This window comes from Artibeus jamaicensis, unplaced genomic scaffold (genome assembly GCF_021234435.1).
Source record: "Artibeus jamaicensis isolate MK-2021 breed Jamaican fruit bat unplaced genomic scaffold, CSHL_Jam_final contig_797, whole genome shotgun sequence".
Lineage (NCBI taxonomy): Eukaryota > Metazoa > Chordata > Mammalia > Chiroptera > Phyllostomidae > Artibeus > Artibeus jamaicensis.
In genome coordinates this window covers 8706373-8721325 of record NW_026521977.1, presented here as the reverse complement: position 1 = coordinate 8721325, position 14953 = coordinate 8706373, and the positions used below count along the sequence as shown (strand labels likewise).

General features: G+C 43.8%; 1 protein-coding gene and 1 pseudogene across 1 annotated transcript; one reads left to right on the top strand and one right to left on the bottom strand.

The window, feature by feature from the left end:
* Window positions 1-2285: 2285 nt before the first annotated feature.
* Window positions 2286-14242, bottom strand: LDHA (lactate dehydrogenase A). Its single transcript, XM_037150540.2, has 8 exons — window positions 14134-14242; window positions 11882-12031; window positions 8949-9066; window positions 7770-7943; window positions 6243-6416; window positions 5475-5592; window positions 3552-3675; window positions 2286-2981 (listed from the first exon to the last, which is right to left on the bottom strand). Exons 2-8 carry the CDS (start codon window positions 12005-12007, stop codon window positions 2817-2819), a joined length of 999 nt encoding a protein of 332 aa, XP_037006435.1. The 5' UTR covers window positions 12008-12031; window positions 14134-14242; the 3' UTR covers window positions 2286-2816.
* Window positions 6545-7376, top strand: LOC119053065 (glutathione S-transferase P-like; annotated as a pseudogene).
* Window positions 14243-14953: the final 711 nt, after the last annotated feature.

The window sequence follows — 14953 nt, the reverse complement described above, 5'->3', positions numbered from 1 at the left end:
ATTGCTCATTTTCCATCTTGAGCATAAATCTCATTTCCTCTAGCTTTCATTGACCAATGTGTCAACTACTGCCACATCCCTAAAAACTTCCTTTTCCTCTTGTGGCACTTTAACAACCTACTGCCAGCCCCAAACAAGAGGTGTCTGCGGGTAGACAGGAGCAGCAGCCGCTGTTGGTCTGTACTGCCACTTAACTTGTGTGCTTCCTTCCAGAGCGACTCTATCTACCCTTGTACATCTTTTACCGTGAGGCTCAGAGGGAGATCCTGCTGAAAGGGATGACCTCCAAATTCAGGCTGTACACCTGCTTCATGCCCCTGTTTGCTTCAGGAGACATCAGCTGGTAGTGACCAAACTGCTCCAACTGAACACTCTTCATTCATACCTGCCGGAGGTGCAGGGCATTGGCAGGAGCCGACATCCTCTCTGCCTGCGTGGGTTCTCTGGTGGCTGTGATCCAAGCAAACCTATCATTTTGCTATATTGCAGCAATTTAATACAGGAGTGCCATGATTTGTCTGGCATATTCCAACATCTACCAAAGTATAGTAGGAAAAGAATTTGAAAGAACATGGCTCTGAAGTCCTGATAATTTTCTCAATGTAGGCTTTAGCGGGGGAAAAATCTACACATTCACATACTACACACACATGTATAGATGTAGGCCTACATGGAAGGAGGACCATGCTCTGAACATTCCATTTTTCTTTCCACACTAACTGGCAATTTGTGTGAGATGGGGCTAAGACCTGCTTAATCCACTTCCCAGGGTTTAAGACTAAGATAAGATCATATTCCATTAAAAAGACTCGGGGCTCCTTGAAGAGTTGGCCCACTCCTTGCCTGAGACAGGAAGATTCAAGGTGTCCCCGGAACACTGATAATGACAGAAAGCAAGAAAGCTTTACAAGATTAAATCTGAAAATTTATAAAAGATTAGTCTCTCCTAAGCATTATTTTTCACTTATGTTGCTGTTGACTAATTTATTGCATCAAGCAATATGAAATTAATAATGTATTTTTTTAAAAGACTAAATATGCTTAACTTAAAAGGCTCCAGGAATAAGTACAGATTTTTTTTATGGGGAAATTTAAAAGTCCTGCAATTAGATACTGGTGATAGTGCACAACTACGTGGATTCTCAGAATTGTACACTTTAAGAGTAAATTTTATGGTATGTTACATCTTAAGGCTGTTTTTGAGAACCTATCGGAAAGCAAATTTTGTAATTGTTAATTGTCAAGACTACGTAAGTCTTGTCATTTTACGTTTAAGAATTTCTTCCCTTACCTAGCTAGCTCTCAAGAAGGAAATTTTGGGAGAGATCCTAGAGAAGTGATAACCATAAAGTTGTTCTAGTTAACCTCTGGAAGTACAGTTTTTAGGCCTGGATAAGGGTCATAATTATGGAAATATTTTAAGAAATCTAAAGAAAATGTTTGAGTAAACAACCACCAGGTCATTTGGCATAAAATTCTTAAGTACAGTAGTCCCCCCATTTATCTAGTCTCACTTTCCATGGCTTGTTACCCAGTCTGAAAATATTAAATGGAAAATTCTAGTAATAATTTATAAGTTTTAAACTGCACACCATTACAAGTGACATGAGATCTTGCACCATGTTGCTCCATCCCACCTCAGCCACAAATCATCCCCTTGTCAAGATTACTCTTGCGGACAGGAACTAGTATGAAGGACACAGGGACAACAACTAAGGGGGGTGGAAATGGGAGGGAGGTGGGGAGCACTGTGGGGGGTGGGCTGGGAGTAAAAGACAGAAAACTGTACTTGAACAATAATTAAATTAATTTTAAAAAAAGAAAAGATTACCCATGCTGTACATACTGCCTACCCATTACTCAGTTCTAAGTCCTGTTATCAGATCAACTAGCCCTGGCTGGTGTGGCTCAGTTGGTTGGGTATCCTCTTCGAAACAAAAAGGTTGCTGGTAAGATTCCTGATCAGGGCACATGCCTGGGTTGAGGGCCAGGTCCCTGGTTTTGGGGGTTGGAGGGGTACAAGAGGCAACCGTTTCTCTTCATTTTCCTCCCTTCCCCTTTCTGAAAATAAAATCTTAAAAAAAAAAACAACAGTACATAAGCCTGTAATCTGATCCCCACTTGGCTTTCTCCTACACTCCTGTAATCTTCCTTATGTTCCCTCCTTAATTTTAAATGCATTAAAAAAAATCATTGCAGAGTTACCCAAGAATAACCTAACAGCTCCCAATAATGTAATGAATGCTAGCTTTATGACTTTATATCTCAATAAATTAACAAAGTAGTCACTGTTCAAGGTTTATTGGTGTTTTAGTTGGTATGACACTTGGATAGTTGGCTGCATTATTTACATGTAGACTTTTTTTTACATTATATGGCAAGGTACACTAATATGATTCATATAGTACACAAAATAAGATCCTTAAGAAGTATGCACAGGACATGCAACACTGGATTTATACATTGGATCCCAGGATGTGATTGGAGAACAGTTGGACGAGGCACGCTGGGTAAAGGAACCGCAAGTTACGTAACACAGCGAACACTCATCTAGTTTGAAGGGCAACTGTGGTGTGTGCGACACTGGCAGTGGTGCCTCTGAGGAGGTGGAACTGTTTCACACTAACCAGGTTAGGACTGCACAAGGTTAAGTACCATCCAGCATCAGGTCAAAGATGCAGGTGAACCATTATATTTCTATCTTTAGGAAATTGTTTTTTTAGTCATAGATCAGATAAAAGGGACAATGTGCACTAAATCTCCAACTAAAATCCTGTGGTAGCCTCGACAGTGAGGTGGTACGACATTAGAAGACTTTAAAACTGCAGCTCCTTCTGGATCCCCCACAGCGTATCCGCACTCTTCTTCAAACGGGCCTCCTCCTCAGGTGTCAGAGTCACCTTGACGACATCTGAGATTCCATTCTGCCCCAAGATGCAAGGGACACTGAGGAAGACGTCTTCTTTTATTCCATAGAGACCCTGAAGACAAAATGAAAAATATTTCATGTTTTTTTAGTGCATTCTGGGGTCTCCCAAGACTTTCATTCTCTACATTATGAAGCTTATTTGATACGGCTTAATAAGTAGAAATTCCTTTCCAGACTTTCAGTTAGGTTGTAATGAACAGTGTAAAATAAAGTCATTAAAATAGCGACAAGATTTCCATTCTAAAAAAACCTAAACTATTGCTATTATCCATAGTACTTTCTAATTTTTATGGCATAACACTTTGGTAACTCTAATTTGAGTGTGATTTCCCACAGGAAAATTAAAAACCTGTTTCTTTTATAGTCCTCCACCCATCTCAACATAATTGAATAGTTATTTTAGTCAACAAGTTACCAAGTATCTATGAGCTGAACGCAGTGCTAGAGGATTATTAACCCTAACACTTGACCATGTTTTTTAAAAAATAAATATGCAGGTGCATTTATTTCTTAAATCAATGATTGAAGACTTAACATTAATCTAATTGCTTTCTCAGGAGAAATTAAAAATAAAACAGGAAATAATGGCACTCGAGTACAAGATATCACTACATAGACCTACCTTGATCATGGTGGAAATGGGATGCACCCGCCTAAGATTCTTCATTATACTTTCTGCCAAATCTGCCACAGACAGTCCAATGGCCCAGGATGTGTAGCCTTTCAGTTTGATCACCTCATACGCACTGTAGGGTGGGAAGGGTGAGAAAGGACAGGGAACGACAGGGAAGGGCAGGAAAAAGTAAGGTAGGAGAAACAAAAAATTTTCACTGAGCATATGCTTTATAGTTAATAATGCCACAAAGTTGCATTATACATGTAAGAGTAGACCTTTCCATGTATACCAGGATATTACTTGCAGGGATGTTTGCAACAGTATTGCCAGTAATAACAAAAACCTAGCAACAAGCCCAATGTTCTCCAACAGGAGAATAAATAAACTACAATTTACTCATATACTCAATTATTACATAGCTATCAAAACAAATAACCACAATGACATGCCACAAAATAGATGACTCTTTAAAATATAATACTGAATTTAAAAAGTAAATCCAAGATTACATATAGCATGCTTACTCATGATTATCTCAAGTATTCAGGGGTGGGGTGGATGGGGGGCGGAGGGGGGGGGATGGAGGAGCACAGAATTCACTCATTTCCAAGCACCAGCAGACTAGTAATTCTGACCCATCAAACACTACAGTTAGTTGATATTTACTGTCAATGTTTCTTGGGTTGGGTGGTGGGTTCACAGGTTTCATTTAATTAAATACAAGAGTGCCCTGCCTCTACTGACCATGATTCATTGTTCAATTCTATAGACCTGAGGTCCACACATGATCATGTGATTATAAGTAAATGCTACCACCAGGTGGAAAACAGGAGTTCCTATTTCACCTACAGTTAGTAAGTATTTATATTTAATTTTTTTTTAAAGATTTATTTATTTTTAGAGGGGAAGGGAAGGAGAAAGAGAGGGAAACATCACTGCATTGTTGCCTCTTGTGTACCCCTACTGGGGACCTAACCCACAACCCAGGCATGTGCCCTGACTGGGATTCAAACAGGTCGACAGTCAACCCACTGAGCTACACCAGCCAGGGCTACATTTTTAACACCACTATAAATATAGACATTGCTTAAAACTGTATAATCATCTAAATAAAAAGCTAGCTGTATTTCTATTACTAAAAGCATATATAAGAAGATCTTTTACTTAATTTCTTATTCCTAAATGAATGGATCATATATGCTGTTGAAGAAAAGACTGAGTCTCAAATAGGGTAGACCTAATGTAATTTGTTCTGTCTTAATAGTTTATAATATAAGCACAAAAAGATTTCTCATGCTATAAATTGGGAATTATACAAAAGGTAGACTATAGCATTAATAATGTCTATAATTTTCATTATCTTGGTTTTATTACTAAAAAATATGCACGTTTAAGATTTCGCTGACTCCGTGCATGCCTTCCAGACTTTCACAGCAATTTTCTGCTCCTCAGTAAGGAAAACACACCCAATCCTGTCACAGTCACAGTTAGGACACAGGCACCCACCCTAGGCCCTGTGGACATGCTTTTCGTCTTAGACAACTTCATCAGAACTTCAGGTCTCACCGCACGAACTGCGTGAAGTTGGCCTGGGTGTGCGCCACACAAAAGATTTTGGTGCTTTCCCAACTTTCTTAGTATAAGGCAAACGATTCTGTTCCCGAAGGTTCAGGACAGCCTAGTTTTGTTGGAGGCTGTATTTATTATAGGACAGCCTCTGATGGCACGTCAAATGCTGGACCATTGTGAATGCCTGAAGACACTGTCCCCAGAAACAGAGGTAACAGTAGCTTTACCTCCGTTTATAGTATCTTTATAGTAAGGCTTTAGAAAACAAGTTTTCTCTCTAACAAGAAGTACTCAAATGCAAATGCTATTAAACTTTTAATCTTTTAAATAAAAATAATGAAACTTAATCTTCCATGTTACCTGTCAACCACCTGTTTGTGAACTTCTTTCCACTGTTCCTTATCTGCATCAGTGCCCAGGGCGGGGTGCAGCGTCTTTAGAGAGACACCTGCAACATTCACTCCGCTCCACACAGGCACTGAAAGAAATAGTACAAAATGCATTTGCTTCCATGCCCCAGCCTGCAGACTGGTAATTCTGACTCATTTTTCTAATTCTCTTTTACCTGGGGAGGATTACCTCCTTTTGGTAGATACACTAGACTACTGATGCCCTTACTTACAGATTTTCATTTGTTTAAATTCTATAAAACTAAGAATTCACACCTACCCCATATTCCTAACCTATTGGGAGGTTTAATCCATATATATTTGAATATAAAGATAGTACAAGATCCTAAAGGGAATTATCTTGGCATCAGGAACAGAACTCTGCACAAATTATAACACCTTTCAACTGTGAAAATAACAATTTTTTCACACTATCCAGTTGACTTGGCTGAACTTTTCAGGGCCAAACGGTGCAAGTCAAGTATAAAAAGCTAAGATATCAAATGATTTAGGTCACCCTAAGAACAATTAATATGCCCATGGTAAGAAGTAAAGGGAATTTCATTCCCCATCCTTCATGCCAGATAAGTATCATACAAAATGGCTAAGATCTTAATAGATTTCTGGAAACAATCCCACCTTGATGAATGGATATTTGATTTAGGCCCTTATTTAATAAAACTGTCAAATTTTACATACTCTTTTTGGAAGCAAGAAAGAAAAAATAAGTTATGCTTACCACTTGAGTCTCCATGCTCCCCAAGGACCCACCCATGACAGCTTAATGGGTGAACTCCCAGCCTTTCCCCCATCAGGTAACGGAACCGGGCTGAATCCAGATTGCAACCACTTCCAATGACACGGTTTTTGGGAAAGCCACTTATCTTCCAAGCCACATAGGTCAAGATATCCACTATGAAGAAAACATGCAGGCAAAGACACTAGGTGAGCCACTGGATAATGACTGGCTACTCAAGATACACAGTGGAGGCCCGGCTGAGCTCTTCTGCCAGAGCCACTGCCTTTGTCCACGCCTCCACCATGCCGCCCTACACCATCTTCTGCTTCCCTGTTCACTGGCCCTGCGAGGCCACTGCACGCTGCTGGCTGACCAGGGCCAGAGCTGGAAGGAGGTGGTGACCAAGGAGACCTGATTGCAGGGCTCACTAAAGGACACCTGCCTATACAGGCAGCTCCCCAAGTTCCGGGTCAGAGACCTCACCCTCTACCAGTCCACTACCATCCTGCGGCACCTGAGCTGCTCCCCTTGGTCTACACAGGAAGGACCATTGAGGAGCAGCCCTGGTGGATATGGCAGATGATGGCATGGAGGACTACTGCTGCAATCACAGCACCCCCATCTCCACCAACTACGAGGCAGGCAAGCAGAGCTATGTGAAGGAACTGTCTGACACCTGAAGTCCTTTAAGGCCTGTCCCAGAACCACAGGGGCCAGGCTGTCACCGTGAGCAACCAGATCTCCTTCAAAGACTACAACCTGCTGAGCTTGCTGTTGAATCACCAGGTCCTTGCCACTGGGATCCTGGGCTCCCTCCCCCTACTATCAGCCTACCTGGCTCACCTTAATGCCTGACCCAAGCTCAAGGCCTTCCTGGGCACCACCCCCCTGCTGCCCCCACCAACAGCTCCTAAACCTCCCTATCAATGGCCATGGGATACAGTGAGGGAGAGCCTGTGGCACCCTCAGCAGGTGGTAGGGGCTGCCTGCATCCCTTTTCCAAGGACCAATAAGATACATGGCTCTGTATGGATCTTCTTGATAATGATCATGGCTGATGTTTTTGTTGATATTGCAGAAACCTCTACAGTCTGTCTACAGTACGGCAAAACATTAAATATTCAAGAGATGTAGTTTAATGAAAATAAAATGTATTAATTAAGAGAGTAACACATTATCTATAAACTTATCCCTTATCTGAGATGTTCTTGCACAGGTAACTAACTTACTAGTTTTACTCCAGCTCATCTGTTTTTATGCAATTAAAAACCTCACCTGGGCCCTGGCTGGTGTAGCTCAGTGGATTGAGCACGGGCCTGCGAACCAAAAGATCTCAGTTCGATTCCCAGTCAGGGCACATGCCTGGGTTGCAGGCCAGTTCCCAGCAGGGGCCAGTTCCCAGGGGGGGGTCGCATGAGAAGCAACCATACACTGATATTTCTCTCCTTCTCTCCTTCCCTTCCCTTCCCTTCTAAGGATAAATAAATAAAATCTAAAAAAAAACAAAACAAAACCAAAAAACCTCACCTGGATTGGAAACAACAAGCAATTTGCAGTTGGGACTGTATTTTACAACATTAGGAATGATGAATTTAAAGATGTTCACGTTACGCTGGACCAAATTAAGACGGCTTTCTCCCTCCTGTTGACGTGCCCCAGCTGTGATAATAACCAGCTTGGAGTTTGCAGTGACATTATAGTCTAGACACAAGAAAACAATAATCAGATTAAGGCTTTTAAGAGATCTCCATTTTCTAGTCAGCAAAAATTTCTTTCCATAAACAATTTTTTATGGACAGTTTTATGTGGTTTGTGTATCTGGCAGAAAAATGTCCCTAATGCCACCCCCCTCCAGACTCCTATCTTTTAGGTTCTGGAGTTTTATCACTGGCCACTTACATGGAGGAAGAGCACATCAATGTTTTCTTTGTATTTTGGTTTTCGTCACATTGTGACTTTATAATAGAACTACAACTGGGGGTGGGGAGCTGCAAGGAATAAAACTTGAGTCTTGTACCAAATGAGATACATTGGAAGTTTGTTGTTTTTTTTTTGCTCCCTGAGCTCGATGCTCACACTCTTCCACCCTCCTACTTTGACTTAAATACTTAATTGTGGTCATATCAGCCCAGCAATGAGCCTTTATTTTAAAAAGCAGAGGCAGCTAGCTTTATGCTTATCAACTATATCTTGCTTCTAGGTCCTCATGGCACAGGATATTTAAGCAGGGGTGAAGATAATGAAGGGAGTCACCTATCAGGTAAACAGTCAATGATTTTCAAGTGTCAGAACAGATACTATCTGGTCTATGCCCAGGGTTCCTAGCTGATCATTAAGTGTGAAAGGGTCAAGCCAAGAATATCTGCTGAACAGGCTCAATTACCCTACTTTCACCATTACGCCAGCATGTGAAAGTAAATAAGTATTTATATTTAAAGTATTTGAAGCAATGTGGTAAAATATGGACCTAAGGAACGTTCTAATTACATTCTTATTTATATGCTTTCCATATCATGGCCAAGCTGGATTTCCATTTAAACCATTTACTAGAAATGGAGACTTTGATATCAGTAGGTACCGATGTAAAAAATTGTTCAAAGGCTCCCTCATCCTGTTTAAAAAAGAAATGTTTGAAGAGCTGGAATTTTGAGCCTGATAAAGAATTAAGTCTAGCATGGACTACAATATAAATGAGTAGAAATTAACCTTTGCTAGAGACAATTTTTGGTGTTCTAAGGAAAAGGCTGCCATGTTGGAGATCCATCATCTCTCCCTTCAATTTGTCTTCCATGACATCAACAAGAGCAAGCTCATCTGCCAAGTCCTAAAAAACAAAAGTTTTTAGTTAAATCAAAATTGCTTCCAAAGGTAACATGTCAAAAATAAAACTTTTTCAACTACCAAAAAAACTAGCTACTTCCAAATTTATAGACGGGCCTGCAATATTGCTGTATTTTTGGCATAGGAGCAGGCCCCCACTTAAAAGCTGATGTACAGATGCTCCATACAGTAAGAAGCACTGACCCTCTCTCCTCACAGGAGTAAATCTCTGCAGCCACCAAATCGCCTCTATGTGGAGACAGAACACTGGGCAGGCAATACTTAGGATAATGCCCAATTATGCAAAAAATTTTTCAGTTTCTCCAATTCAGTTGTACATATCGATTTTAGGTTATTATTCATTAAATAGGTGATACGGACCAGTATTAAGACATGGAATTAAAAAGTGGTATTTTGGACCATCCCCTGGTTAGGTTTCCATATATTAATGACAATGACAATTTTATACATAGATTTGTACATTTCAAAATATTAGTGAAGCCTTGGCCAGGTAGCCCAGTTAGTTAGAATGTCATCTTGAAGGTTATAGGTACAACCCCTGGTTAGGAATACATATAGGAATCAATCAATGAATGCATAAATAGGGGCAACGACAAATCAATACCTTTCTCTAAAAATCAAGGAATACAAATTTTGAAAATGTATTAGTGAAAAATATCTTTTCAGTTGAACCCATGCAGGTTTGCATCTCAGATCAGGAGCACCAATAACAGTTTAGTGCAAATGGGATGTGGACCATCATAACCAAAGAAGTTGTACTAGCTGAGTTGCTGATCTACCCCCAATTATCTGCAGTATATAATGAGTAGTCTGGCAGTTACTCTTACCCATACCTAAATTAGAGGGCTTCTCAGAAAGACCATGGGCCGTGTAGGAAAAGCAGATAGTAGCCATTTCTGATTGAGTGGGGAAAGAAATAAGAGTGGGTATACTTTGTGGCCTTTCCTAAGAACAGATAGAGTAAGTGTTGCTCTGCAACTTCTGCGGAGCTCATTTCTGCTGCCAGTCCCTTCTCACGTCAGTCCATCTCTGTTCAGACCCCAGAACTCACCATTTCACTTGACCTCCTGCGTTATACTAGGAACCACAAATCTGAACTTAAAATATTTTAATATTATAAGGTGCCTCAATTTCAGTTTTACATAAACCAGGCCTGACTATTCTAAAAAGTGTTCTTTCTTCATTCACAAGTTCTTCTTTTCTAATTAAACTTTAGGTTACATAATTGGTAGCCAAACTGCTATTCAAAGGGGGCCCAATGGGGATTTGCATGGGAACAAGACTCGAAGATTTCCCACATTCAAAAGAATAAAAATAAAAAATAGTCCTGGCTGGTGTAGCTCAGTGGATTGAGTGCGGGCCTGTGAACCAGAGGATCGTGGTTCAATTCCCAGTCAGGGCACATGCCTGGGTTGCAGGCCAGTTCCCAGCAGAAGAGGCAACCATACATTGCTTTTTCTCTCCCTCTCTCCTTCCTTCCCCTCTAAAGATAACTAAATAAGATCTTTTTTAAAAGAATAAAAATAAAAAACTTTAAAAAAGAAAATTAAAAAATTAAATTTTTCTTTGTTTTAAAATTTATTATTATTTATTTATTTTCAGAGAGAAGGGAAGGGAGGGAGAAAGAGGAAGAGAAACATCGATTGGTTGTCTTCGCATACCCCTAAGTGGAGACCTGGCCTGCAACCCAGGCATGTGCCCTGACCAGGAATTGAACTGGTGACCTGTTGGTTTGTAGGCTGGGACTCAATCCACCCAGCCACAACAGCTGGGGGGAAAAAAAATTAAATTCTAAAAAATAACATCCATTCCCTTTACTGACAAAAAATAAATAAATAAAAAAGATTCTCCCACAATCAATGTAATTTTTTTAAAATATTTTTTAAAGATTTTATTTATTTATCTTTAGAGGGGAAGGGAAGGAGAGAGGGAGGGAAACATCAGTGTATGGTTGCCTCTCTTGGGTCTCCTGCTGGGAACTGACCTGCAACCCAGGCATGTGCCCTGACTGGAAATCGAACCATGGTCATTTGGTTCACAGGCCTGCGCTCAATCCACCGAGCCACACCAGCCAGGGCTAAATATTTTTATTAACTGACTTCAGAGAGTGGGGAGAGAAAAAAGAAAGAAAAGAAAAGAAGAGAAGAGAAGAAAAGAAAAGGGGAGGGGAGGGGAGAAAGGAAAGAAAAGAAAAAAGAAAAGAGAGAGAGATCTCAACTGGCTGCTTCCTGGGGGATTGAACCTGCAACCTTTCAGTGTATGGGACCATGCTTCAACCAACAGCCACACTGGCCAGGGCTTAATGTCATTTTCATTTTACCATAGTGAAAAATAATTTACATATTATTTCACTTCAAAAATTACTTTAAAATAAGTTTAGTTTGTTCTCTGGCTAATGTGGCTTAATAGATTGAGTGCCAGCCTGAGAACTAAAAAGTCACAGGTTTGATTCCCAGTCAGGGCAATAAAATAAAATCATTAAAAAAATAATAATTTTTGTTTGTTTAAAGGTAGGGATGCTTTCATTGTAGGCACTTTCATGTGGTAGAGTGAACTTAAGAAACTGGGTTGTCAGCCTAATGACCTTTGATATTTTCTTTTGTGATTCTTTTTTTTTAGTTCTGAAACTTTTTTGGCATAGCATCATACTTCAAAAATTTGTTTCATATCAAGTTCTTTGAGTGCATGAACCTCAATATTTGTATATGCAATGTGATAACACAATCGTTAGGGAGGGAGTAGAGGGACCAGTGGGGTCAAGTTATCCTTGGCTTCCACAGTGATGGTCTCTCGCTTACCTTCATTAAGATGCTGATGGCACAGGCCATGCCAACAGCACCAACCCCAACGACTGTAATCTTATTCTGGGGGGTTTGTTCTTCCTTCAGAAGATTCACAATCAGCTGATCCTTGAGAGTTGCCATATTGGACTTAGAACCAAAAGGAATCTATAGGGGGAAAACATACAACCTCTTTAACACATTAACCAAAAGTTGTTCTGAAAAAAGCTTATTTCAATCCTTCCGGGGTACTTGCCACAAGGGACGACTAAAAAGGGGGGAAGGAAAAAACCCGAAGACAGCCAAAGGCGAGCCAAAAGTCCTAATGCCAGGGTCTGTGGTCTGGCGAGGGTCTTGGAACGAAGAACCTCACCTTGGCATGGAAAAATAGTATGGACGTCTGCGTGTAAGTATAGCTTCCTGAGGGCTCGCTCATCTTGCTTTATTAAGCCCAGGCTGGGCCGGCCTCCCTTCAAACAAGATCAGGGTGAGCGGTCTACTCCAGTCACCGGGCTCTCGCCAAGGCCCTTAAGTGATGACCGGAGCGGTGAGTGCGGAAAGCGCCATTAACTGCCTCCCCCGCGAACCGTGAAGCAGTGAGGCCTGTCGTGACCACTGCTCATGCGCGCTCACTCATCTCCCCCCGCCCCCGAAGCGGCGGAAAATCAGACCAACTGCTGCCTCCCCGCGAGCCCTGGAGTTTCAGGGCCCGCCCAGACCCGGAAGGCGAGGCGCCACAGCCTGCCCCTCCCCCACCCGCCCGCCAGCGAAACTCGCGCACATGCGCACTTCAGAGCAGAGAGCTGGGAGTGGACGCGAGTGATCTAGAAGCCACGGGCTGTTGAGAGGTAGTCACGGGCCCCGCCCGGGAGCGGAAAGGATTGGGAACTAACTGGCCGGTGAGGTCGGAGGCAGTAATCTCGGAGCCAGACTTTAGACTTAGCTAGTGCTCCCAAGCAGAGGAGAGCCACGTGATGCCCGGTTGGCAGCCTCCCGGGCCTGGCGCAGGGCCAGCGCCCGGCTTTCCGTCGCCGTGCCAGGGACTATTAACCGACCCGGAGGGAGGGGCCCGCTGTGGCTTCTGCTGTGATCCTTACTGCAAAGGCGTGAGGCCCAGTTTGGGGAAATTTTGTCAGTACAGGAAGTACTTCAGAAATAGCCTCTGAGGCCTGAGATCTTTACACTTGGTGGAACCCTCGATTTCTAGAGCCGGGTTGGGAACGAACCTTTGACTCTGTTAACCCGACCCTGCACTGCACGCACTGGATCTAGTCTTGACAGCGCTCCAGCGGGCAAAAATATCCGAGAGGGCTCATAGGCAAGCAGCCCAGGGTCACCAAGCTGGAATCGGGTCTCTCCTTACAAATCACCGCTATTTCTAGCCATCCTTGTAAGGTTCCTGCAGCCTGGCAGGGGGAAGGGCGTTCTTCCTGGGGACAACCTGGCTTCACCAGAACCTAAGCGCGGGACTCCTGCGCTCCTTTCAATGTGGGGACACGTGTAGAAGAGGGACCCTGCAGAAGGGGGGGGTCTAGTCCTCAGCTCTGCCACCATTAACTGTGGCCTTAGAGATGCCTTACTCCTCTGCCAGCTTTAGGTTTCCCCGTAAGTCAAAAGGAGACGGTTCCGGCTGGTTCTACTCTCAAAAGACGGTCTCAAATGCGGGAAGGCTGACACCCTTCCAGCTTCATCTTTCCAGTGCCCCAAAGATACACCAGTAGCTGCTTAATAAATACAGTTGGCGCAAAGAGCACCCTATAAGCTGCAGACAGAGGCCGCCCACCTCTCGACAGTCCCAGGGTTAAAATGCGACCCGGGCATGTGGTGCTCAGCGGCCTTCCGGCTTCCAGGAACCGGCCCAGGCTGCTGAGGCTTTTTCGGCTCCACTGGTTCCGGGAACCGGACCTCGAGCTCTGCGCTGTTTGCAGAGTTCCAGCCCAGAAGTATGCCCCACCGTTCAGACCCGTCCTCTCCTCATCCTAATGCATCCACTTGGCCTTTCCACCCCAGGTTAGGTGCGGGCCACTTCCTCGGTTCCCAAGCATGGCCAGAAGCAATGGTGCCCACCAAGAGCTAAAGCAGAGCGCAGCGGGCTCCGTGCCCAGGCCGGTTGGGGGACACCGCCCAGGACTCCAGACTATGGCTCTAGGAAGCAGCGCCTACACCCCCAGGGAGTGGGGACTGCCTGGCAGGTAGCGCCGAGCCAGAGAGGCTCAGGATGGCTAGTTCATCAGCCTATCGGACTCAGAGAGCGCCGGGCCCTACCGTACCGGGTGTGCACGACAGACGGGCGTCGGTGGCTCGCGGCGCTGGATCCGGACTTAGCGGCAGCGGCTCCGGTACTCCGAGCTCGCACGGGAGGGGCCTTAAATAGAACTGTGGGGCCGACGTCAGCTAGGGGAGCGGGGCGGACGTGCGGGATCCCACGTGTGGGTCGGGTTGGGGGCGGGCTCCCAGCCGGGCTGGGCTGTGAGGAGGCCCTGGCGGCGCGCGCAGCCAGGTGACCCACCAGCCGACCTAACCTTGTTCGCTGGGAGCCGCCCAGAGCCACCGAGCCCTCCCGCCACAAAAGCCCTTGCAGGAACCTCCAGCTAGAGTCAAGCTGACCCTGAAATTCCTCTTGCCTGAAATGTGGTGGTTACCCTCAGAAAAGGCTTGATTCAAATCTTCTCTGCTATTTCTCAGTGCCCACAACACCAGGCACGAAATAATCCTAAACAACTATTTGTTGAAAGTGCCTAGCAAAGGGCCAGTCTGTCCTTACCTAAGACAAGATACCTCCCAAATTTGACGCAGCATTTCCTCCTGTTGCAAAACCTTTCAAGTCCGGACTCAAAGTGAGGCCTTGGCAGTTCCAGTCTGCTCTCCCCACTGCCCCACCCCGCCCAGCACCTAGTGCCCAGCCACGCTCAACTGTCAGGGGTATTTTTTTTTTTTTTTGGTAAACATGTTATTTCTACCCCCATTCCAAGCCTTTCCTTAAATTGGCCTTCCTTCCTCCTCCATCTCCTCTTTAAACTACCAGTCTACTGGTCCTCCTATACTACACCCACAAAGTTGGTACCTCCTATCTGCTTCCACCTCGCGGGT

What these genes read in the sequence shown, in the direction of transcription:
- LDHA (XM_037150540.2), bottom strand. Translation starts at nt 12,007, where the DNA reads ATGGCAACTCTCAAGGATCAGCTGATTGTGAATCTTCTGAAGGAAGAA. An exon ending in CCATCAGCATCTTAATGAAG is followed by an intron (nt 9,067 to 11,881) that starts GTAAGCGAGAGA and finishes TTTGTTTTTTAG; the next exon opens with GACTTGGCAGATGAGCTTGC. An exon ending in GGAGCATGGAGACTCAAGTG is followed by an intron (nt 5,593 to 6,242) that starts GTAAGCATAACT and finishes TATTTCTTTCAG; the next exon opens with TGCCTGTGTGGAGCGGAGTG.